Source organism: Capricornis sumatraensis, chromosome 1 (assembly GCF_032405125.1).
Source record: "Capricornis sumatraensis isolate serow.1 chromosome 1, serow.2, whole genome shotgun sequence".
Classification (NCBI taxonomy): Eukaryota; Metazoa; Chordata; class Mammalia; order Artiodactyla; family Bovidae; genus Capricornis; species Capricornis sumatraensis.
Window position 1 is genome coordinate 8,086,398 of NC_091069.1, and position 23,817 is coordinate 8,110,214.

General features: G+C 54.5%; 2 protein-coding genes across 5 annotated transcripts; one reads left to right on the forward strand and one right to left on the reverse strand.

Moving 5' to 3' along the window:
• The first annotated feature begins 97 nt into the window (after positions 1 to 97).
• On the forward strand, positions 98 to 18,154 carry CIZ1 (CDKN1A interacting zinc finger protein 1). 4 transcript variants are annotated; one of them, XM_068965933.1, is made up of 18 exons: positions 98 to 130; positions 954 to 1,086; positions 1,317 to 1,432; positions 2,896 to 2,967; positions 5,187 to 5,416; positions 7,630 to 7,723; positions 7,906 to 8,038; positions 8,545 to 8,869; positions 8,942 to 9,149; positions 9,394 to 9,515; positions 10,519 to 10,716; positions 11,475 to 11,599; positions 14,079 to 14,166; positions 14,659 to 14,772; positions 14,970 to 15,119; positions 17,108 to 17,177; positions 17,381 to 17,502; positions 17,876 to 18,154. In XM_068965933.1, the coding sequence occupies exons 2-18, from the start codon at positions 959 to 961 to the stop codon at positions 18,089 to 18,091; spliced, it is 2,511 nt and encodes an 836-aa protein (XP_068822034.1). In that variant the 5' UTR covers positions 98 to 130; positions 954 to 958; the 3' UTR covers positions 18,092 to 18,154. The 4 variants fall into 4 exon arrangements, with proteins under 4 accessions (XP_068822034.1, XP_068822042.1, XP_068822019.1 ...); XM_068965941.1 differs by having other exon boundaries at positions 7,645 to 7,723; positions 7,930 to 8,038; positions 8,930 to 9,149; XM_068965918.1 differs by having other exon boundaries at positions 8,545 to 9,149.
• A 1,060-nt stretch (positions 18,155 to 19,214) lies between these two features.
• On the reverse strand, positions 19,215 to 22,682 carry BBLN (bublin coiled coil protein). Its single transcript, XM_068983434.1, has 2 exons — positions 22,496 to 22,682; positions 19,215 to 19,682 (listed from the first exon to the last, which is right to left on the reverse strand). Exons 1-2 carry the CDS (start codon positions 22,572 to 22,574, stop codon positions 19,510 to 19,512), a joined length of 252 nt encoding a protein of 83 aa, XP_068839535.1. The 5' UTR covers positions 22,575 to 22,682; the 3' UTR covers positions 19,215 to 19,509.
• Between the last annotated feature and the right edge of the window lie 1,135 nt (positions 22,683 to 23,817).

Here is a 23,817-nt window from a genome sequence, read left to right on the forward strand (position 1 = left end):
GAGCGGGTGAGGGGAGGTTGGCAGTGAGGTTCCCGGGGCGGGGACAAAGTGCGCGGGTCGGGCACTGTTCGGGGGGGATGGCCGAGGACCCGGAGGCCACTCGGATGGAGACTGCGGGCTTCGTGGGCAGGTGGGGACACCGCATTTGGATGTGATGCTGGATCTGTCCGTAGAGGAAGAGGCTGGTGGAATGGCGGGGGCGGGGGGGGGGCGGCGGTTGGATTAGAGTGGAGGGAAGCCTTCCTCCTACTTTGTTCGCGGAAGAGTCAAAGGTGGCAGCAGGGTGGGGGTGGGGTGATGTTATTGACAGAACGCGCGCACCCGGGACGGGGTGGGAGCATCAGAGGGGTGTGAATGGCACGAGGCTTGGCTTGTTCTGCACGTGATTGGCCTAAAGAAAGGCCGAAGGGTGGGGTGGGAGGTGTATCAGTGTCAGGCGCCGCTCCTGGAGGGACCGGAGCGGAGAATGGAGAGACGGAGGGCGGGATTGGGCGTTTGGAGGAGGAACTGTTGGGAAGATTTGGAGGCATTTGGCGGGAAGGTGAGACTTCCCTGGTGGCTTAGATGGTATAAGCGTCTGTCTACAATGCGGGAGACTTGGGTTCGATCCCTGGGTCGGGAAGATCTCCTGGAGAAGGAAATGGCAATCTACTCCAGTACTATTGCTTGGAAAACCCCATGGACAAAGGAGCCTGGTAGGCTACAGTCCATGGGGTCGCAAAGAGTCGGACACGACTGAGCGACTTCACTTTTCACTTCACTTTGGCGGGAGGGTGGTTAAACCTCGCGGCTGGTGGGATTGGGGGAGTAATTGAAGGGACGGAGCGCACGCGTGGCGCGCTCTGGGCCTGACCCGGAGGGTAGCCATGTAGCTCAGTCTGTAGCGCGCGAGGGCCGCGGGCTGGAGCTGGGCGACCGGGATCCATCCGACCTGACTCCCTCCCTTCTCGCAGCCACCATGTTCAACCAGCAGCAGCAGTTCCAGCAGCTCCAGCAGCAGCAGCTTCAACAGCAGCAGTTGCTGCAGCTTCAGCAGCTGCTCCAGCAGTCCCCACCGCAGGCCCCACTGCCCATGACCGTCAGCAGGTGAGCTCCCCATTGGAGGGCTGGGTTACTCTGGCCCGTGCCTTGGAGTCGCCCCCTTCCAGCCCTTTCGCCCAGGGGCAGCCCTGTCTGAGCCCTGGAGGTCATCAGTTCCCACTCCAAGGAGATCCTCTGCAGTAGAGAGGGGCAGAGAATGGAGGGGAGGGGGGTCAGAAAAGAGGGAGGGGTCTGCCTCTCCCCATGACCCTCTGACCCCTGCTCTTAACACACAGGGGGCTCCCCCAGCAGCAGCCACAGCAGCAGCTCCTGACTCTCCAGGGGACCAGCCCCACCTCCCTCCTCAATGGCTCTGTGCTGCAGAGAGCTTTGCTTCTGCAGCAGTTACAAGGTATGGCTGCGGGCTCACTGAATCTCATCCAGGCCACACAGCAACTCTGAGAGGGAGCTACTGTCAATATCCCAGTTTACAGAGGAGGATACTGAGACTCTGGGAGGTGGAAGTCCCTAGGTTGCTCAGCTGGATGCAGGTCTGTCTGATCACAGAGGCGTGCCCTTGGCCGTGGTGCTAGCTCTGTGGGCGCTGCTCAGCACATATTTTGCTGACATTGAGAGATTAGATGATATGATGGATGGAAAGATCTATTTTGACCACCCTCCTTTGCATCCTGTTTGACAGATGAAGACACTGAGGTCCAGAGAAGGGAAGTCATTCACCCTGGGTCACACAGCATCAGCAATGGCTGAGCTAGATGGAGGCCTGGGCCTCCTGGCCCTTGGATCTCTGAGTAGGTGTCTCTAGCCCTCTGCATTAAGCCTGTGCCTTCCCCCCACGTTTCTCTACGTGGAGAGCAGTCTTTCAGCTTTTCTTTCCATAATGCTGCTCCCAATACTTCAGCCACTGTGGGAGGAGGCAGAGGTCCAGAGACATGGAGGCATCTCTTCTTCAGACCTAGCCCCTCCCACAGGGTAGCTGTGACATGCTGACTGGTCCTTCAGAGCTGAGCACTGTGCTGAGCCCCTTACAAATCCAGTTTCTTGACTCTGCTGACAACCCTAAAGGGAGATATACTCATGGCCCCATTTTACAGATGAAGAAACTGAGGACCAGGTGTTGACTAGAGGTCTTACTACAGAGCTTTGTTCTGAGTCACCAGGCTCTCCTGCCTCCCAGCAGGGTATGCAGCCAGGTCAGAAGATGTGATGTTGTCACTCTTCAGCCCTCCCGTGGCCACATGGGTGTGGATCATCCTGGGAGCCGGCTTATAAATTGTAGAGGGATGGATAGAGAGATAAGACCACATACAGAAACCCACAATGTTTACTTTTTTTTTTCACTCTTTTCTTTCTCATTTTAAAAGTCATACTCTTCAAAGAGCAAAAGAAATGTTTTAAAAAGGACAAGAAAATCCAAATCATATGTAGACTCACTTCTAAAGAAAAAGAACACCCATTAAAGTGTTGGTATATTTCCTCCCATTTTTTTTGTAGGCACAGAATTGAGGCTTTATATATAACTGTGATTACTGATATACATGAAAAGTTGTATTTTGTTTTTCACTGAGCAGAATGGCATGTTCATTTACGTATGATTTGACAGTCTCTATAAAGATTATTTTTAACAGCTGTTTAATATTCCTCTGGAGGTGTGTGCCCTCATGTTCCTAAACTTTCTCAGCTGTTTCCTTCTACTTCTTTCTTTTTTCTTTTCTTTTTTGCTGCTTTAAATAATGGAGTGAATATCATGTTTGAGAATATTTTCCTGGAATGGATTCCCAAAAGTAGAATGACTGGGTCAGGGAGGATGGGTGTTTTATGGTTCTTGATAAGTATTACCAAATTGCTTTCCCAAAGGACTGGACCAGTTTGCAATGCCACCAGCCACGTATGACAGTGCCAGTTTCACCATGCCCACGGCAACACTGGGTATTATACTCTTTTCTAATATATATGTATATATACATCTAATCTAATTTGCTTGGCAAAAAAGCTATATCACTAATGCTTTAGTTTACATTTCTTGGAGTGCTTTTAGTTTACATTTCTTAGTGCGCTTGAACATTTTCTCTGTGTCTGCTGAACATTTGTAATTCATTTTGTGACTTGTCCATGTTCTTTGTCCATTTCTCTTTTAGAGTGTGCCATCTTTTATCTCACTGTTTAAGAGCTGGCTGGTGTTCTCTCTGCACATATGTGTATATGTGTTTAAGTTAATGTTCACAAAATGCTTAGTAAATACCAGGCACACTTACATATTTCACTGAATCCTCATGAAACATTGTGAGTCAAGCACTATTACTATACCCATTTTACATATGAGGGAACTGAGGCTAAGACAGGGAAACTTATTTGCTCAGGGTCACAGAACTTGTACTGTAGAGCCTGCATTTGAACCATTTCTCCCAGCACATCTGACCCATGAAGTGAAGTCGCTCAGTCGTGTCCAACTCTTTGCCACCCCATAGACTGTACCGTACCAGGCTCCTCTGTCCATGGGATTTTCCAGGCAACAGTACTGGAGTGGATTGCCATTTCCTTCTCTAGGGGATCGTCCCAACCCAGGGCTCAAACCCAGGTCTCCTGCATTGTAGACAGACGCTTTACCGTCTGAGCCACCAGGGAAGTCCATACATGCCTGTAACCCCTGGGTTTCCCATCCCAGCACTGGGGCAAGGATTTAAACTGTCCTTTATTGGATCAGATACTTCCCCAGTGCTCTGGGTCAGATGAAGTGCCTGCCCTTAAGGAGTTCCCAGGGTGGTTAAGTGGTGGACAATGGGAAGCAGACAAGGAAATTGTGCAGCTCGCCTGGAATCAGGGAAGCTGGGTTTCTAGGGACAGAGAGAAGGTCTGAGAAGCCCTCTCAAAGGAGAATCACCTAAAGGGAGGAATGAAGGATGGCTGGTTATGCAGAGGCAGAACACTCCAAGCAGAAGGAAGGGCATGTGCAAAGGCCCAGAGGCAGGCAGACCCAGGCTTGTTTGAGGCAGACCCATGCACGGGAGCATGTGGCTGCAGCACAGAGGGTGTGTGTGAGAGAACTGCAAGAGAGGGAGTCGAGGGGAGCAGGGCTGGGCCTTGCAGAGTGAGGAGTGGGCTTCCTTCCTGAGCATCAGGAAGCTATGGAAGGGTTCAGCAGAGGGAGGGGCAAAGTCAGAATGTGGTTTTTAGAAGGATCACAGCACAAAGACTGTGGCTGAAATTCACGCGTGGGATGAAATGGCTTTGGAAGGAAGGGGGGCCATAGGAGTGGAGATGTGAAGGGGAGTCAGGCTAGACTGAGAAGAAGGGTAAGAGTCAGGGTTAAGAGAAATGGTGTTGGCTCACATGGGGGAGGGTGAGGCGAGAGGGGAGTCAGGAGGACCCCCAGAGCCCTACCTGGGAGCCGGTGAGTGGGCAGCAGTGCCGCCCCCGGAGATCCTGGACACGCAGCTCCTTCACTTTGGGTCTCTGTTTTATCATCAGTAGAGAGGATAATAGTTACCCTGATGGTGGCTGGGTGGTGTGACTAAGGTTGTTTTTAGCAAGTGCCCGGTCACCAAAAGACATTTCCTTTTAAAAAAATATTTATTTATGTATTTGGCAGCACCAGGTCTTAGCTGTGGCCTGTGGGATCTAGTTCCCTGAGCAGGGATGGAACCCAGGCCCCCTGCATTGGGAACGTGGAGTCTTAGCCCCTGGACTTCCAGCGAGGTCCTCAGGGGACTTTTGATGATGGGTAGCTGGTGTTGGTAGGAGAGTTATCTTGTTATTCCAGAGACCAGTCATCTTGCTGGTTCTCCCTTTGGGTGCTGTGCTGAATCTTTTATATACCTGAAAGTGTACCCTAAAGCATGCCTCAGGGTGAGCGGAGTTTCTGGGGGTGCCCAAGCCACTGACGAGGGAGGCATTTGAGGAGGGAAAAGGGCCCCTTCCCTCACAAGCTGGAGCAGAAAACCAGCCCGAAAGCCCCCTCCCACCAGTGCTTCAGGTGGGACGGGGCCTTCGGTTCTCATCTCTTCCCCTCTGGCTGCCCTTGGGTGGGAAGGGTCCCTTTGAAGTTATCCCTGATGCCCCCATGATGCTTGGGGGCACTGACCCCTGACCCTAATCTTTACTACCCGACCACAGTTGTAATCCCCCTTCTGCCCTCTTTTCACCCACAGGTAACCTCCGTGGCTACAGCGTGGCCACCCCCAACCTGACACCCCCCAGCCTCACACCCCCACAGCTGGCCACCCCAAATCTCCAGCAGTTCTTTCCTCAGGCCACTCGGCAGTCCCTGCTGGGCCCTCCTCCCGTCGGGGTCCCCATCAACCCCTCCCAGCTCAACCTTTCAGGGCGGACCCCCCAGAAACAGGCCCGGACCTCCTCCTCTACGACCCCCAATCGCAAGGTGAGTGGTGTCTGGGTACGGAGCAGGTGTGGATGGGAGAGGACATATCTGGGGATCTACCAGCACCCCCTCCAGCTCACACTGGCCTTGGGGCTGATCCTAGCCCTCTCTGTGCCTCAGTTTCCTTATCAGTAAAATGATAGGGGGGAGAGTTAGGCTTGTCTAGTGTTTCTAAAACTTTAAATATTTCTGAACCCCAAAGTGATTTTTGCTACATCCGAACACCACTCAAACTATTTATTCTCTTTTTATTTACCATTTCTATTATCTACTAATACTATTTGCTAACAGTTCTCTTTTTGAAAAGACTGAGGTGTAATTGACATATAATACTGTATTCATTGTAGGTATATTTTACCAACTTTCTTTAAATCAGCACTCCCCAGTGGAAATTAAATGTGAGCCACACATGTAATTTAAAAATTTCTGGTAATCACAGTAACAAAGTAAAAAGAAACAGGCAAAATTAACTTTACTCACATATTGTATTTAACCTAATATAATAAAAATGATCATTTCAACATGTAATCAATATAAAAAATGAACAAGGTATTTTTTATTCTTTTGAGTTTTTTTTTTTTAATACTAATTCTTTAAAATTGGTATATATTTTATGCTTACATCTCGACTCAGCTCGTTGCAATTCCAGTGCTTGAAAGTCAGGCACATGTACCTACTGGCTACTGTCTAGGGTAGTGTAGCTTTAAATGAACACTGCTTTTCTGTTACATTTATTTAAAAAAGAAACAATCACTATCTGAAATTTTTTAAAAAAGCGACACAGTAACAATAACTCTGAATTAATCCCCAAGCATAGAAGTAAAAGAAAAGTGATTGGGGTAAAACAATGTTATAAAATCCTAAACTCTACCCTGTTGCCAGCTGAAGTTTCTGAGCCTTTAGTGAGCTCTCCCTGACTTGAGCTGGAAGAACCAGGGAGGTTTTCAAAGGAAATAATATGCTCCCTATGTCTGTCCTGTCCCCAGATGTCTAGACAGCTCCTCACACACACCACACTCCTGAGAGCATCCCAACTGGGAGAGGGGGCAGCACCCACCTTTTCTGGCTCTGACACCACCCACATCCACAGGTGAGGCATTTCCCTCCAGAGAGGGGTCACAGCCTCTGACCTTCCAGTTGAGCCTGTCCAAACATGGTCCTGTCTAGTGCTTACCTCCTTGCCCCATTTTACATATGGGAAGACAGGGGCTCAGAGAGGAGGGTGGATATTATCCTGGGCTGCACAGACCGAGCCCGGCCCTCCTGACTCTCAGACCAGCGCCTGTGCCATGCAGGGTGAGAGCTGGGTAGTTTCCGAAGGGCGTGGAGCCCTGAAGTGGTGCGTGTTTCCACTCACCGCTGGTCCCTTGGGCTTAGTAGGAGGGAGGGAAGCGGCAGGTGGACCCCTGGGGCTCCCTGGGGTACCCTGGAGCCATCTGGAACTGTGTTCACTTAGCAGATGTCTGTTAAGGCCCAGCAGAGGACTCTCTGGGGCAGAGAAGGCATCTGGCCCAGCTCTCCTGGAGATCCTGGGCTGGGAGGAGGGTGGTAGTGATGATGAGACCTTAATATACATAATTCTCCAGCTGATGAATGATGGCCGTGGGAAATGCCGCAAAAAGGAAGTCCAAGGCCCCGGGGAACCTGTACTGTGGGTTAGGAGGGCTTCCTGCAAGAAGCGCCTCTGAGGCTCTGGGAGAAGACCCAGGGCTTTGGGGAGGCAGAGAGGCTAGCGTGGACACAGAGAGGAGATGGAGCATGAGGGCTGAGGCTGGAGGGTCAGGCCTGAGGTAGGGGCCAGACTGTGCAGGGGCCTGGAGAGGGGAGTTAGTTTCAGGCTTGGGGTAAGGAAGGAATAGTCCAGGGCTATGGGAAGTCATGGCAGGGTCTCAGCCTGAAAGGGACAAGAGGCATGATCAGGTCTGCATTTGAGAAGGGTCCCTCTGGCTGCTTCGTGAAGAGGGTAAGGAATCGGGGCGGCATCATGGCCTTGGAGAAAGTATTGCGTCGCCCAAACCTGCATTTACTTAACAGGCTGGCAGCTAGATGGCACCCCTGGACATGATTCCCGGGGCGTTTAGGGTCTTCCCTTGGCAGCTCTGGGGCCAGGCTCCTTCATCCCCTGGAGCCTATATGTTGGAGCCACTCTTGGGCAAGAGGGTATTTACTGGGGTGGGTGGCAGATATCAGAAATGGTTTCTGAAAGGAAGTAGGATTCTTCTTCTCAGACGATGCCTGTGGAAGACAAGTCAGACCCCCCAGAGGGGTCTGAAGAAGCTGCAGAGATCAGGACAGGCACACCAGAAGGTGAGGGAGAGAGGGAAGGTGCTGGTCCTTTGGAGGGACATGGGTTGGGGGGAGGTGGGTGCGGGGGCAGCCTTGGAGGCAGATCTGGGAGGCAGGGCTCTTATAGGGGGCGGGGGGAATTGTGAGCCCAGGTCCCACCTCCCGGAACTGGGAGCTCAAAAGTGCTCCACCTGCCATGGCAGTCTCTCACCTGCCCTCCATCCCAGACCAAGAACCTCCCCAGTGCCCAGATGACATCACTAAGGAGAAACACACTCCAGCACTTGAGCCTGAGTCTTGTGAAGCCTCTGAGCCACCAGCTAAAAAGTCAAAGAGGTAACTGAGGCTGAAAACCTGCCTGGTTCCCAGGTGTTCTATACCCTCATTTCTGAGAAGGCAAAGGGTAGGGGTAGGTGGGGTGAGATCCTTCAAGGGAACAAGGCAAGGACCTTGATTTCTGGCGTGGGGGGAGGTCAAACCTAATTTTGCATCTTACCTGGGAAGGCCCTTGGCCAAATGGACTCTGGCTTCTTCACTGTGACTGGGCCACAGTGAGGTGAGGGGGCCATTGTGGAGGGGTGAAAATGTGTACCTGGAACCTCAGAGCATGGCCAGAGGGTAAGCAGGCTTCCAGGGCCTTGAATACGTACTAGTAAGCTGTGGGAGGTGGGAGCAAGTGATCAGTTTGCTTAGAGGAAGCTGGGGTCTGGAGAGCTGAAGGGGCTTGCCAAGGTCCCAGCTTGTACATGGCAGAGCCAAGACTGGAGCCTAGGTCAAGGCCTTTCTTGGGAGCCTCTGGGGCCAGTTGGCAGACATGAATATGATCTTCTGACCTTTCCTAGCTCAGAGGAGCCCACAGAGAAGGGGCCCCCAGGGCAGCTGCAGGCAGAGGTCCAGCTGCAGACCCGGATGATGGCACCCAAGCAGACACAGACACCCGAGCTACTGCCTGAGCCCCTGGAAGCCCAAGTGCAGCCACAATTTCAGCCCCGGGTCCTGCAGATCACAGCCGAGGTGCAGCCACAGACCCAGCCGCAGACGCGCCCCGTAAATGCCCAGGTGCAGCCAAAGCTGCAGAAGCAGGCACAAACACAGACCTCTCCAGAGCACTTAGCACCGCAGCAGGTGCAGCGACAGCTGCGGAAGGAGGCAGAGCCACGGAGACAGGTGCAGCCCCAGCCCCCCAGGCACATGCAGCCACTGCTACAGAAGCAGGCACAGACGCAGACGTACCCACAGGTCCAGACGGAAGCACAGCCGAGGCTCCAGCCGCCGGAGCAGCCACCCAAGCAACCTGTGGGTCAGCTACCGGTGCAGCCACCAGAACCGGCCCAGGGACGGCCTCAGACTCAGCCACAGGCATCGGTGCCAGCGTTGGAGAAAGCCCCAGTTCTGGTTCGCTCTGCAGCGCTGGAAACATTGCCTGATACAGTAGAAGCTAGAGCAGGTACGTGAGCAGTGACTCCCAGCTGGCCCGGTGATGGGACTTGCTCTGCTGGGACCCCACTCCTCCCCGAGCACTGTCCACCCTGGGACTGAGGGTTGGGCTTGGATCCAGGGTTCTGGTCCATGTGCACTGGAGGCTTCAAGGTCCTGGCCATGGGCAGAGAAAGTAGCTCTCAGGCCCACAGCCCTCAGGGCCCCGGTGGGAGATGGACCGTGGGAAATGGAGCATGCCCCTGTCATTTCAGGCCCAGAGGAGGCCCCGCCAGAGCCCGGGGGTGCCCAGGTCAGCATGGAGGAGAGCCAGGAGGAGCTGACCGGTGGCCTGGATGTGGCAGAATGTGAAAAAAGAGCAAGAGAGATGCTGGGGGTGGGTAGAGATGCTGATGAGGACCGCATGGTGTGCCCAGTGGTGGGAGAGCCTCCTGCCCCAGCCACGCCCCGCCTACCTGGGATCCCCTGGTGTTTCCCTTCCTGTGAAATGTGATGGCAGCCCTCCTGGGTTTGCGGGCAGACCAGATTGGGTTTGACAGTGTTCATCAGCTCTCACGTGGGCCTTTACATTCCTTTGCTCTGACAATCTGGAGGCACTTTTGGTGATAAGGGTCCCTTCCAGCTTGCTCATCCCAAAACTAGAGTGCTCAGAGCCCCCACATGGGTTACATTGCTACATTGCTCCAGCAGAGAGAGCGTGGTGTGGAAGCCTGTGTCTGGGGCCCGGGGCCCAGTCCTGGCTTCCACCCTGTGTGCCGCTGCTGCTAAGTCACTTCAGCCGTGTCTGACTCTGTGCGACCCCATAGACGACAGCCCACCAGGCTTCCCCGTCCCTGGGATTCTCCAGGCAAGAACACTGGAGTGGGTTGCCATTTCCTTCTCCAATGCATGAAAGTGAAAAGTGAAAGTGGAGTCGCTCAGTTGTGTCCGACTCTTAGCAACCCCATGGACTGCAGCGCACCAGGCTCCTCTGTCCATAGGATTCCCCAGACAAGAATGTTGGAGTGGGTAGCCATGCCCTCCTCCAGGGGATCTTCTCGAACCTGCATGCCTTATGTCTCCTGCATTGGCAAGCGGGTTCTTTACCACTAGCGCCACCTGGGGAGCCTTATGGTATAACTGTGGCCAAGCCCCCTTTCCTTGCATCTTCGTTTCTCCACCTGTTACAGGAGACAGGGGGAACTGAGGGGGACCTGGGTTTTTGAATCCTGACTGCGGTGCTGCCTGGCTGAGCGAGCCTGGGTGATCACCTAATGGCTCAGAGCCTCAGTTTTCCTGCCTGTAAAATCCACTGTCAGGAGGGCTCCTAGAAGTTTGGCACAAGGCTGACCAACCATAAGTGCCCAGCTGGTGGCAGCTCTGCTTCTGCTCCCGTGCAGGTGTGGGGGGCCGGGGGCTCCCTGAAGGTCACCATCCTGCAGAGCAGCGACAGCCGGGCCTTTAGCACCGTGCCCCTCACACCCGGGCCCCGGGCCGGCGCCTCTACTTCTGCCACCCCTACGGCGGCCAGCACGCCCTCTAAGCAGGCCCTTCAGTTCTTCTGCTACATCTGCAAGGCCGGCTGCAGCAGCCAGCAGGTACCCTCCGGTGGGCGGGTGGGAGATCTCGTGGGCGGGTGGAGGGTTTGGGGTCTGTATGTGATGCCCAGCCTGCCTTTCCGGGGGCTGCCTCTGTGTCCACTTGGGCCCCCAAGCCCCACCTCTGGCAGTTGTACCTTAGTTCACAAAACATCTCTGGACCAGCCAAGGGGGCAGGATTTCAGAGTTGGGTGGACCTGGTGCAAATCAGCCCTGACCGGCTATGTGGGTTTCACCTTCCAAACTGAGGCATTGGTGCCTCGGTTTCTGCATGCGTCAGAAGAAACATTTAGAACCCACCTCTAGAAAAAGAAAAACTACCTCCCAGAGGGGTTCCGGGGATTCAGCAACTTGGCATTGAAGTCATGAGTCCACTTGACATTGAAGTCACGAGTCCCTGGGCTGGCCCAGAGCGAGTACAGCCTTAACAACAGCATCACACTGGTGGGATTACGTCACTGTAGGTAGCGCTGCCCCTCTGTGCCTGGCCTGAGCAGAGCCACGGGAACCTGGAATTTGATCACTCTGCTCCTCACCTCGGAGGTGCTCTTGGTCTCCAGCGGGAGCAGAGGCTCTGGCTGGTGTGTGCTCACTCTGGGCCTCAGTTTACCATCCTTCTCTGGCCCATACAGGGTTGTAGGAGAAGGGTCCTCCCGGCGGCAGTGGGGTGGCCAGAAAGCCCAGGTTGGAGGCCTCCTCTAGCCCCAGTGTTCAGCGGCTCACTCCTCACGCCCCTTCCTCGCTCCCGCCTGCTGCAGGAATTCCAGGAGCACATGTCGGGAGCCCAGCACCAGCAGCGGCTCGGTGAGATCCAGCACATGAGCCAAGCCTACCTGCTGTCCCTGCTGCCTGTGCCCCGGGACGTCCTGGAGAGAGAGGACGAGTGAGTGGGGGGTCCCAGAAGCTCTGGACTGTGGAGGGGGGGAGGTGGTTTCCCCAGCCCAGGTGGAGGGGGTCCCGGATCTACCATCCACAAGGTCTTAAGGGATTAAGATTGCCCTCTCCCGAGTACTTCTTCACTAACTGTGTGGCCTTGGCCCCCAGTTTTCCTTATCTGTAAAATGGCCTGATGAGGGATGTAAGGCAGGAACTCATGAACTAGACAGCCTCTGGGTTTTTATAGAAAAATTTTATTTATTTTTGGCTGTGCTAAGTCTTTGTTCCTGCATACAGTCTTTCTCTAATTGCACCAAGTGGGGCTACTCTCTAGCTGTGGACTACTGGCTTCTCGTTGCGGTGGCTTCTCAAACTGCAGAGCGCAGATTCCCTAGAGCATGCCAGCTTCAGTAGTTGTGGCTCGCAGGCTTGGTTGCTCCATGGCCTGTGGGATCTTAGTTCCTGGATCAGAGATTGAACCTGTGTCCCCTGCATTGGCAGGTGGATTCTTAACCCCTGGGCCAGCAGGGAAGCCCCTAGACAGTCTCTTAAGGCTCCATCCAGGCAGGAACAGTTTGACCCCCTATGTGGGAGGGAATTGGGTTGTGGCACAGACCCCCCCACTCCCCTGGCATATGTGCTGCCTGCAACCACAGGGCCTGATGGTCAGGCAGGACCTGCTCATCTCATGGCCTGAGATTAGAACTTCCCTGGGTTTTCTCCTTTCTTAGTCATGGGGGCTTGCTCCATTAGAAATGTCAGCCCTCCGGAGTCTGGGATTGGTTCTTGGGATGCTGAGCGGGCAACCACTGAGGCCTGCAGGAGCTGGGAGGCGTCAGCAGTGAGGGAAACAAGCTGGCATTGGCTCTGTCCACCCTAAGGGACATGGGCTCTGTCTCACCAAACAGCTGCCACTCAGCTCCAGATTTCCTGGCTTCTCAGAAGCATCTAGAAACCGATTTGAATGTGAATCTCCCAATTTCATAATGTTAACAGCTAGTTCAGAATTAAAACCAGAACAGCAGACTTCCCTGGTTGTCCAGTGGATAAGATTTCACCTCCCAGTGCAGAGGGTGTGGGTTCAATCCCTGGTTGGGGAACTAAGATCCCATGTGCCTTGTGGCTAAAAAACCAAAACATAAAACAGAAGTATTGTAACAAATTTAACAAAGACTTTAGAACTGATCCACATCCAAAAAAAAAAAAAAAAAAAAACTTAAAAAAATAAGAAATGAGTCCTGTGGAGGCCAAATCAGATCCTTTCCCTGGTTGGATAGGCCCTGAGTCAGTGGTCAGGGGCTCTGCCATGAGGATTTACAGAGAGTCACAGCTTGCAGCTCCCTGGGTGGGGTGAGGGGACAGGAAGGGCCCTTGGGTGGCCTCTGCTTGCATTCCCTGAGTGACGGGGAGGTCTCTCCAAGGGCTGTATCTCTGTTAGCTGGTTCTCAGTTCAAGAGGAACTTCCCTGTGGCTTTGCAGGATGTTCTTCACCCTTAAGCCTCCCCTGGCTTGCTGACCTAGGAGTTACACTTGGGCCAAATAAGCATAAAACCAGGAGAAAGGTGACACAGAGATGTTCCTTGCAGAGTTCATGCAGTGGTGAAAAAATTTACTTGGAAATGATCTAAAATATCCCAAACTAGGGACTTAGGTCAGTTCTTCCACTTGGTCGGAGAACTAATAATATATAGGACAACGGCAGGGAATTGCTGACAGTGTGGAAACATATGCATGATGCAATGTCAGGACCAAACAGGATCCAAAATTGCATTTGCAGAATGAGTTTGACTATATAAAAATAGACCTTGCGGCAGAATGCAGGGCTGTAGCCCAAGCTGTAAACAAGCTTCAGGTGGAGAAGGTTCGCTACACTGCGTCCTGACACTGCTGGATCCTGACTTGGCCCCGCCCAGAATGCAGCAGTCCTTCCTTTGGGCTGTCTGTCCTTCCCTCACAGTCAGAAGCTCTGGACTGATCCCCTGCCAGACCCCAGGGATGCTGGGGTGAGGTCCTGGCCTCCCAGAACTCACAGTCCAGTGAGGGCAGAGAGGGAATCAGGTCCTCCCACTCCATTGTGGACAATGCTATGGCAGCGGGACTTTGGGGGTCCCAGAGCGGGGCCTGACTTAAGGCATGGAGACAGGTCCTGGAATTGGGGAAGGGCTCAGACAAGCTCTGGGAAAGACAGGGAGTCCAAACTGAAAGATAAAGAGGAGTTCTCAAGGCCAGATATTTTCAGCTCTGTCACCTGTCCTGGTGGCCTCCTGGTGTCCCCAGTGCTTCTAAATCTCATCCCTCCCCTCAAGTTTTCTCTCTTATTCTTAAGCATTCTTCCTGACAAACCCTAGAAGCCATTTGTTAAGTTTCAAAAAAAAAAACAACCCGATTCTGTTGGACTTGCGTTCCATTTATGGAGCATCCGGAAGAGCAGCTGTCTTTCCAGCAAGAATGCAATGTCACACTGTACTTGCTTTGATTGTCATCAGAGAGCCGCCACCCAGGCGCTGGTGCAACACCTGCCAGCTCTACTACATGGGGGACCTGATCCAGCACCGCAGGACGCAGGGCCACAAGGTACCGGGCCCCCCCGCTGGCTGCAAAGGCACCCCGTGTGCGGTCTGCAGGCCCAGGGCTGGGGAGGAGGGAGCCCAGGTTGGAAGCAGGAAGTAGACGTCAGTCTTTGTCCCTGCATGGCTGTAGCTCGTGATGAGTCAGTCACGTTTCCTCTCTGGGCTTCAGTTTCCCCATCTGTCCAGTGTGGGCGAGGCACCATCTCACCCCGCATTCAGCCTCAGGGCTTATGGGGTCCTCTGGCGTCTGCCCTCTCAGTCTTCTGACTGTCCTGTCTCTCTGTTACCATCGCCATCCCATCTTGCGTTTGCCTGTGTTCCGTGGAGCACAGTCTGCTGATTGTAGAGTGGCCTAACTCTAACCCTAACCCTGAGACTGGAGGTAGCACACCTGAGGCCTGCAGGTGGGAGGTGGCATCTTGCTGGGCCCTGCCCAGCTGCACCTGGGGACGCTGCCCGCCTTCACTGCCCACTGGGCCTGCCTTCCATTCCTCAGCTCGCCAAACAATCCCTGCGACCTTTCTGCACCATTTGCAACCGCTACTTCAAGACCCCCCGCAAGTTTGTGGAGCACATGAAGTCCCAGGGCCATAAAGACAAAGCCAAGGAGGTAACCCCAGCTCCCTCAGAGGACAGGGACCCAGAGCGGTACAGAGCCTGGGCAAGGCCGCACAGCAAGCTGAGGTGTATTCCAGTCCAAATTCATAGCAGGGCCGGAGGGATTGGAGCTCTCCAGGGTGTGAGGTGGTTGGGGTGTCGCATTGTGGCTCCCCAGAGCTGACCTGAGCCCTTACCCACCCCGGGAAGCTGAAGACACTGGAGAAGGATGTAGCCAGCCAAGACGAGGACCTCTTCATCACAGTGGACGCTGTGGGCTGCTTTGAAGGCGATGAAGAAGAGGAGGAGGATGACGAGGAGGAAGAAGAGATCGAGGTTGAGGAGGAATTCCGCAAGCAGGTGCTTGGGGAGAGGGGTCGTGGAAAAGAGGCTGGAGGCTGGACTCCCAGACCAGGAGAGACCTCCCCCCACCTCCCAGGGGCCAGGAGACGCTGTGCTGGTATTTGCAAGCCCAAAGACATGCCACAATCTAGTATTATTAGGAACTATCTTCAATATGACAATGTGTAAATCTGTATCATGATGACAGTAGGATGGCAGGTGAAATACGCAAGGTCCTGAAAGCCTGCCTGAAATTTTTTCTTGTGTTGCGGAAGAGAAAGGCATCCTAGGCCAAGAGAATAGCATCGCAGAGACACGGAGAGGGGAGCTACATGGTACACACAGGAAAGTCAGTGAAAGGTGATGATGGTGATGATGGTGGCGAGAACAGTCAACTTTAAGTACTTATTATCAAGTTCTTTACAGAGAAAGCTTGCCAGATTGCCCAATTTTTAAAATAGTTTTTATTTTTTGATTAATTTTTGCCTGCTCTGGGTCTGCACTGCCGCATAGGCTTTCTCTGGTTGTGGCGAGCGGGGCCTACTCTCTAGTTGGGGGCACAGGCACCTCATTGCAGTGGCTTCTCTAGCTGCAGAGCATGGGCTGTAGAGCGCTAGGGCTTCAGCAGTTGTGGCATGCGGGCTTAGTTGCTCCTCGGCATGTGGGATCTTCCTGGACCGGGGATCAAACCCGTGTCTCCTGCATTGACAGGCGGATTTTTTTATCACTGAGCCACTAGGGAAGCTCTCAACATTGGTGTTTTTTTTTTTGCCATGCCACATGGCTTGTGGGATCTCAGTTCCCTGAGCAGGGATTGAACCTGAGCCATGGCAGTGAATGCCTGGAATTCCAACTGCTAGGGTACCAGGGAACCCCCACAGTCAACATTTGTTGAGTGCTTACTATATGCTAGGCGTGTAACCAGGCACTTTCCTGGCAGAGTCTCACCCATTTGGATGCGAGGAAGCGAGACTCCACAGCCTGTGCTTAGAATACATCAGCTCTGCTGTCTCCCATGAGTGAGGAGCTGGAGGAGCTTTTCAGTTTAACAGGTGTTTCCGGAGCACCTGTTCTGGGCCAGGCCCTGGTCCTGGATACCAGGAATACCCGGGACCAAGGCCTGGCCCCTGTCCTCCTAGAGCTTGCCAGTCACAGTCCAGGGCAGTGAGGGGGCAGCCAAAGAGGGCATGCTCAGAGGGGCTGTGGATGGAGGGTTGCAGGTGTGGCCTCCAGCCCTAAACAAATTGGGGTAATGCCAGTTTTGCTGCTCAGAAATCAGTAGTGGCATGACCCTGGGCAAGCCCGTTGGTTTCTCTAAGCCTCCCTTTTCTCTGCTTAGAAGTAATAGTCCCAACTCAGACTGTAAGGAAGGGCCACAGCCTCGGGGGTGGTCATCATTTTTAGAGGCTGTGTTTGTTTGCCTGGTAAGTGGTGGAGGGCACTGCTAGGCATGGCCTTGTCTGGAAGGGGCTCGTGTCGAGCAGGTGATCACTTGAAACCACTCCCCCCCCCCAAAGACTGTGGTCTCTGCAGCCTCTAGGAGCTGGCAGGGGTTCATGGTAAAGGCTAACCAGGGCTTGGGGTTCACCAGGGTTCACTACCCTACTCCTCCATCAACCAGCTGGGTGACCCTGGGCAAGTGAGTTAATGAGCCTGGGCCTTAGTTTCCTCATATGTGAAATGGGTGAACCACAGAAAGTTGTTACGAGGATTCAGTGAAATGCCACATGTGATGTGTTGGGCATGGATTATGGCCACTGTGGGAACAGGAGGGCTTCCCAGAGGAGGGAACGGATTGAGCTGCACCTGGAAAGTATAGATTAGGAAGGGCACTCTGGGGGACAGGACCAGCATGGGCAAAGGCTTAGAGGATGCTGCCCATAACCTCCTCCTGGAAATCAAGGGGCTGGCATTGAAGAGCATAGGTGGGTTCCAGGCCCCGCCTGTGTCAGGAGGAGACCAAGGGAAGCCAGAACCAACCAGGGCCCACACTGGTGTGTTTCCAGATGAGATCCAGAGACATATCCATAGACGAGTGGAAAGGCTCAGAGACCTACAGCCCCAACACCGCATACGGTAAGACCCCAGCCCTGACCCCACCTGCAGGAGTGGTGGGCCTCGGGTCCCAGTCACAGCATCCTGGCCAGGCAGCCTGTCCCCTCGTCCTGGTCTTTCCCCACCTGGAGGGTATTAGGGGAGGACAGGCCCCTAGGTGCGGGGCGAGGGCAGGCACCAGGCTGGCGTGGGGATGTGAGCGCTTAGACTCTGCTGTGCTTCAGGGGTGGACTTCCTGGTGCCCGTGATGGGCTATGTCTGCCGCGTCTGCCACAAGTTCTACCACAGCAGCTCTGGGGCGCAGCTCTCCCACTGCAAGTCCTTGGCCCACTTCGAGAACCTGCAGGTGAGTCTGGCCTCCCGGCCCGCCCCGCCCTGCCCAGGGGGGTCAGACTCTGTCTGAGCTGATGGGAAGAGCCGGTGGCCACCTCCCTCGTAGGCTTGGCCTCAGCCCCTGGGCACAGCCCCCAACTAGAGGCTCTACCCACAAAGGGAATCCGAACCAGGCTGGGGCCAAGGTCTTTTTGCAATTGTTCTGGAGCGGGTGGTGCTGAGGGCCAGAGGATTAGCACTAGAGGTCTGCCCAGAGAGGCTGAGCACGTCACACAGGGTCACACAGCATGTCCAACATTGTCTCAGCGGGGCCAGGGAAGCAGCCATGGCCAGGAGCACACCAGGTGGGGAGGAAGCCCGGACCCACCTGCACTCTCTGTGTCTAGAAATACAAGAAGGCCAAGAAACCCAGCCCCACCACCAGGCCCGTGAGCCGCCGGTGTGCCATCAACGCCCGGAACGCCCTGACGGCTCTGTTCACCTCCGGCGGCCGTGCACCCAGCCAGCCCAGCACCCAGGACACAGCCAAAAACCCCAGCAAGGTGACGCCCACACCCCCTCGGCCCCCACTGCCCCGGCGCTCCAGACGCCTCAGAACCTGATGGAGGAAGCACCCCATGCCTGCCTCATCTCAGTCCCAATCGGCTATGCTTTTTAGGAGTCTGTGTGGAGACTGTGACATGGTTGGTATTTTTACTGAAAATCCAATAAAGGAAGGTAGTTTGGCTTGTATAGTCTCCACCAGCACTTCTGTCTGCATGGATAGGGGAAGAGGGGGGCCCCAGCTGGCACCCAGCCCCTGCAGGTAGTGAGGAGGCACAACTGGAAATCTGAAGACAGGGTCCCTCACCAGGGACCCTGGGATTATGAGGTGTTTCACCTCCTGAGCCTCAGTTTCTCTCTTAAGCATGTACCCAAGCTTGGAAAGTACTACCTTCAAGTAAGATCTCATTTAATCTTCACAGTGTCTCCAGGAGGGAAGTCTTGTTGTTATACCCAATTTACAGATGAAGAAACTGAGGCCTAGCAAGGTTCAGTGCCTGCACAAGGTCATAGATCTGGTGACAGGCCAGGATTTGACCCCAAGCCTGAGCTCTGGACCCCCATCCTGGCCTCTCTCCAGCTGGACCTTACCAAAGTTGGTGTGGGAGTGGGGGGTCCTCACTGCTCAGGCCCTCTGGCTCCAAGTTCATGTTCATTAGCGGAAGCACCACCCTTCTTATCAGGAGACCTTATGATGAATCATCAGTGAGTGAGGCCCTAGCTGAGCAAGCTCTTTAGTTCTACTTCCCCATCTGGAAGGACCCTTAGAGACAGACAACCAGCCCAGCCCTGTGACTGGCCAGATGGGGAGACTGAGGACCAAGACTGAGGGTCAAGAGCCAGAGGCAGAACCCAAGGCTGCACAGCATGTCTTGGTGTTGGTTGTCTTGGTGAAAGGCCCTAGAGCCCAGAGAAGCTGAGCACATCACCCAGGGTCACACAGCATGGCTGATGCTATCTCAGCTGGCCTAGGGGAGCAACCTCTGGCCAGGAGCATGGCCAGGAGCATATCCAGTTGGGAGGAAGCCCTGACCTCACCTGCACCTCTGTGCCCAGAAATACAAGAAGGCCAAGAACCCCACCCATGTGATCAATGCCTCCACTGCCCTGTTCACCTCTGGCAGCCACTGGGGTCCTCATCCCAGGATACAGAAGAGAGAGGAAGCGCAGTGGTGTTGGAGACCCGTTTAATGTGGACACTCAAGGCCTGGGCAGAGTGGGGAGCATCCAGGAGTTGGGCAGGCAGGCATGGTGGGTGAGCCACTGGCCCACACCTGGCTCCAAGAGGGTATGCTGGGAGGTGGGGGCTGGCCTAGGCACACCAAAGGAAGTACCAGAAAGGTGGCCTAGGCAGGCAGAACCCCCAGGAGATCTGTCAGCCAGCCCTTGAGAAGGTATCTAAGCCAGGTGGTGAGTGTTCAGGCCAGAGCCTGACCCAGCAAGGCAGGGTTGGGGCCTGGCTGGGGGCTCCCAGAGCCTAGGGGCTGGCATCGCTGGGGGTCTCCCCAAGCTGCTGCTGGAACTCAAGGCGCGTCTGCCGGTTGGATTCAAGCAGTTCCTGGAGGCGGGCATGGAGGTGGTCATTCTTCTCCTCCAGGTGGTCCAGACAGGAGTTGATCTGGTCCAACATGGAGTTGATAGCGGCGTATTCTGGAAGGAAGGGGAAAGATAGTCAAGGTCCTATATTTCCTCAGGGCTCACAGGCACCCTCCCCACCACCACCATGTGCCAACCTGTCTCTAAAAGGGCTTCAGGCAAGTCCCTACTCCTTGAGCCTCTGTCACCATCTGGAAAACGGGTGTATATCGAAAGAAAGGCATTGGAGAAATAGCTTAGTGTGCCATCTTTTTCTAGGGTTAGGGTGGTCATAGGGAGGTCAGGCAGACAGTGTCCAGCCTGGGAAGTCCTGCCAGGTCCCGAGTCTCTCTACTTCTTGCATCAACTGCCTAGAGGCCAGAGCCCATGCGCCTGAGTCGGGCAATGCAGGCCTCTGTCCCTAGGCAGACCCTACTCTCTAGCCCTGCCTGGCCCCCCTGCCCTCAGAACAGGGCTCCTGGCAGCCTCCCAGGCCCTGCTCCCTTCTCTCACCCCGCCTCCCCTGCCTGCTCCCTTCTCTCACTCCTGCCTTTGCCCACCTCAGGCCCCTTGAACCTGCTGTGGCCTCTGCCTGGAGTGTGCTGTGTCGTGTCTTCCTTCCCTCCTCTTCTCCTGGGAGAGCCCCACCCATCCTTCGAGTGTCAGCGCGGCTGTCACCCCAGCCTGAGTCAGGCCTCTATTCCTGAGCCCCTGCTCTCACAGCTCCGTGGCCTTCACCTCCGGCTCGACTGCTGTGATCGGGTGCCGGTCTGTCTCCCCCAGCCTGTAGTGAGTGCTCTGCGAGAGGGGGCTTGTGTCCACTGCCGTCCCCCAGGGCCCTCACTGTCACACAGTGAGTGTTTGTTGAATGAATGGATGAATGAATGGAGCCTGACTTTCCAGCCTTCTGCCTTTTCTCAACTGACCCTGCCACCCTGAATGCTTCAACCACAACAGCCATTCAAGGACCAGCTCCAAATGCCTCTTCTTCCAAGAAGCCTTCCCTGGTCTCCATCAGAAACCATCACTCTCTCTTCCACTGACACTTCTGACCTGCCTCTCTCAGCAACACAGTCTCTCTTAGGAGCCAAGGTCTGGGCCTGTGCCCACTGCGGGACCCAGTTCTGAGCCAGCCCATGACTCAGATACACTCAGCTGCCAGCTTGGGACAAAGGGGAAGTGGCTGGCAGTGTGTGGGAATGGCCAGCATGAGAAAAGAGTGTCTGGGATAAGGGTGCAAAGGTGTCTGCCTTCTGGGGGAAGGGTACCCATTGCTCAGAGTTGTCCTAACTCACAGTGGACAGAGTCCTAGAAAGCCTCTGTTGGATCTGAGTCCAACTCCCTTGTTGTACAAAAGGGGAAACTGAGGTCCCAGAAGGAAGAGACCTGCCTAGGATCCTGCAGCTGGTTGGTGGTGCTAGCAGAGCAAGGGCCCTTGGGTTTCAGTCCCAGTTCCGCTCCATCCCAGCAAGTTACTGCACTTTTCTGGGAAAAGGGGACAAAGTGGGTTATTGTGAGACATCAAATACATATATCAAGAACTCAGGGTCTGGCCACAGCAAGCACTTAGTAGATGGTCACTATTAGCAACATTTCATATTCTGGTTAAGAGACCCAAGTGGAGAGGAGGCTGGGGGAGGCGGGTGTCTCCACTCCTGGGGCTGGGCTTTGTCTGAGTTAAAGTGTCAAGGGTACCTCTCAGTTCCAAGTCTTTGCCTTCCGTTGAGGACACCCTCCTCCTCTATGTCCTAAATCCTGTCAACCTGCCAACTTCCACTCAACATGACTCCTGGGAGGTCCTTCCGGATGGCCCATCACAGCTCCCAGCACCTCGCCTGGCTGCTCTTCACCAGTGGAAGGGGGAACCCGGCAGCCCACAGCTTACCCCATTCACTCTACCTCTTTACTAATAAAAATGTAGATCTTGAGGGAGGAAGTGTTCTAAAATTGTTGTGGTCTTGATGGATGGGTGCACAACTGTGAATATCCTAAAACCCATTGAACTGTACAATTTAAATGAGTTAATTGTATAGTATGTGAATTACCACTCAATAAAGCTGTTACCCAAAACAAAGCCAAAAGTAGAGTCTATACTTACCCTGCATTTACTAAGTCCTGACCTCTGAGTTAATACACTAATCTTTACTACACTAAAGGGACTAACCATTTACAGAACTCTTGCATGCTTGGAGCCTACTATTCATTCGTTTTCTCATTTAATCCTGATACATTTCAACGTAGGGGGACACTAAACCATTATTCTTATTTTACAGATGGGGAAACTGAGTCTCCGGAAGGTGAGAAGGGAGCTGATCTTTCTCTCTCCTTACCCAGCCTTCTTATCCACCCCCACCCCTTCCCCCGCGCAGTGCTGTGCAGGCAACATGATGCTGGGTAAGCAAGTCACATTCGCCAGGGCTCCAGACCACTACCAGAAAAGGTGGCTAGGGATGCTGACTCAGCAGGGCAGCACGCCCACCCAGATAGCCTCCCGTGCTAACCCAGGAGGGTCCACGCCCAGCTCCGCCCCCTTAGGAGTCCCCATCTCCACAGGGGCTGAAAGAGATGGCTGAAGCAGGTTTTAATCCACCCCCCCGCCGCCAAAAGCGAATGATCCCTGAAGCGGCCTCAGTTTCCTCATCTGTAAAACAGGCTCGGCTGACCACAGTTCTTCAGGGCTGCGGTTTCCAGAGGCCAGCTCGCAGGTGCTCGCCCGGAATTTCAGGAAAGCGCCTGCAGCTCCGGACCCTCCCTGGGGCGGGGGATGGGAGGGCGCTGCAGTTTCTTGCCGGCCCCGATTCCCCCTCCCAGGAGGACATCCCCGAGAAACCAAACGTAGCTTCAGCAGCTCCCGCCAGCCCAGCCCAGCCCACCCCACCCCGAGTCACCTGCTTCCCCGAAGCCGTCTTCCTCGCCTTCCGCGCCCGCCTCCACCGGCGTGCCCAGGTCCCCGTTGGGGCCCGACATTGCGGGCTCGGGCGCCGCAAGGGCCGCGCGACGATGGAACGCGGCGATGGTCTAGCCGACAGCGGGCGCGGGGCGGAAGGCGGAGGCGGTGAATGGAACTCCGAGCCGGAAGGGTGGAACGCCGCGGCGGAACGCGCCGTGGCGGCCGGGATCCGCCCCTAAGGCGGAGCCCGGAGGCTGGAGCTCCGCCTCCACTGTGCCCTGCCTCCAGAACCCCGCCCCCGGCCGAGCGCAAGGCTCCGCCCCCAAAAGAGCCCCGCCCACACTCTGCCTCACAGTCGAGGTCCGCCCACTTTGGCCGGTTTCCCCAGGCCCGCCCCTGTCCTGGAGGCCAAGTTGGACCATCCAGGGCTACCTCCAGGAGAAACTTAGGCGGTGGAGGCTCGGCCTTCACGTCGGGCGAGCGACCTGGCACGAGGGCAGGGCAGCTGAGACCCCCACTCTTCCCTAGCTAGCCGGTGCCTCCCCATGGGTGAAATCTGAGACCCGTTTCTAAGGCCCCAATGTATAGAGCCTATAATTTTTGCAATAGTCATAATATGGATGTGAGAGTTGGACCATAAAAAAGGCTGAGCGCCGAAGAATTGATGCTTTCGAACTGCAGTGTTGGAGAAAACTTGAGAGTCCCTTGGACAGCAAGGAGATCAAACCAGTCGCTCCTAAAGGAAATCAACCTTGAATATTCATTGGAAGGACTGATGCTGAAGCCGAAACTCCAATACTTGGGCCACCTGATGCCAAGAGCCGGCTCATTGGAAAAGACCCTGATGCTGGGAAAGATTGAAAGCAGGAGGAGAAGGGGAGGACAGAAAACAAGATGGTTGGATGGTATCACCAACTTGATCAATATGAGTTTGAGCAAGCTCCAGGAAATGGTGAAGGACAGGGAAGCCTGGCATGCTGCAGTCCATGGGGTTGCAGTTGGACACAACTGAGTGCCTGAACAACAACAACAATGTATAGGGACGATATCCTTTCACAGCCTCCTTGAGAGTCATGGTCAGCAGAGTGCAGCTTGTGGCTGTCAATCAAGGAAGGCGTTGTGATAAGGTCTGCCCAGCTGCCATGATACCTTACCCTTTTTTTTTTCAACTTTTTATTTTTACTTTATTTTACTTTATAATACTGTATTGGTTTTGCCATACATTGACATGAATCCACCACGGGTGTACATGCGATCCCAAACATGAATCCCCCTCCCACCTCCCTCCCCACAACATCCCTCTGGGTCATCCCCGTGCAC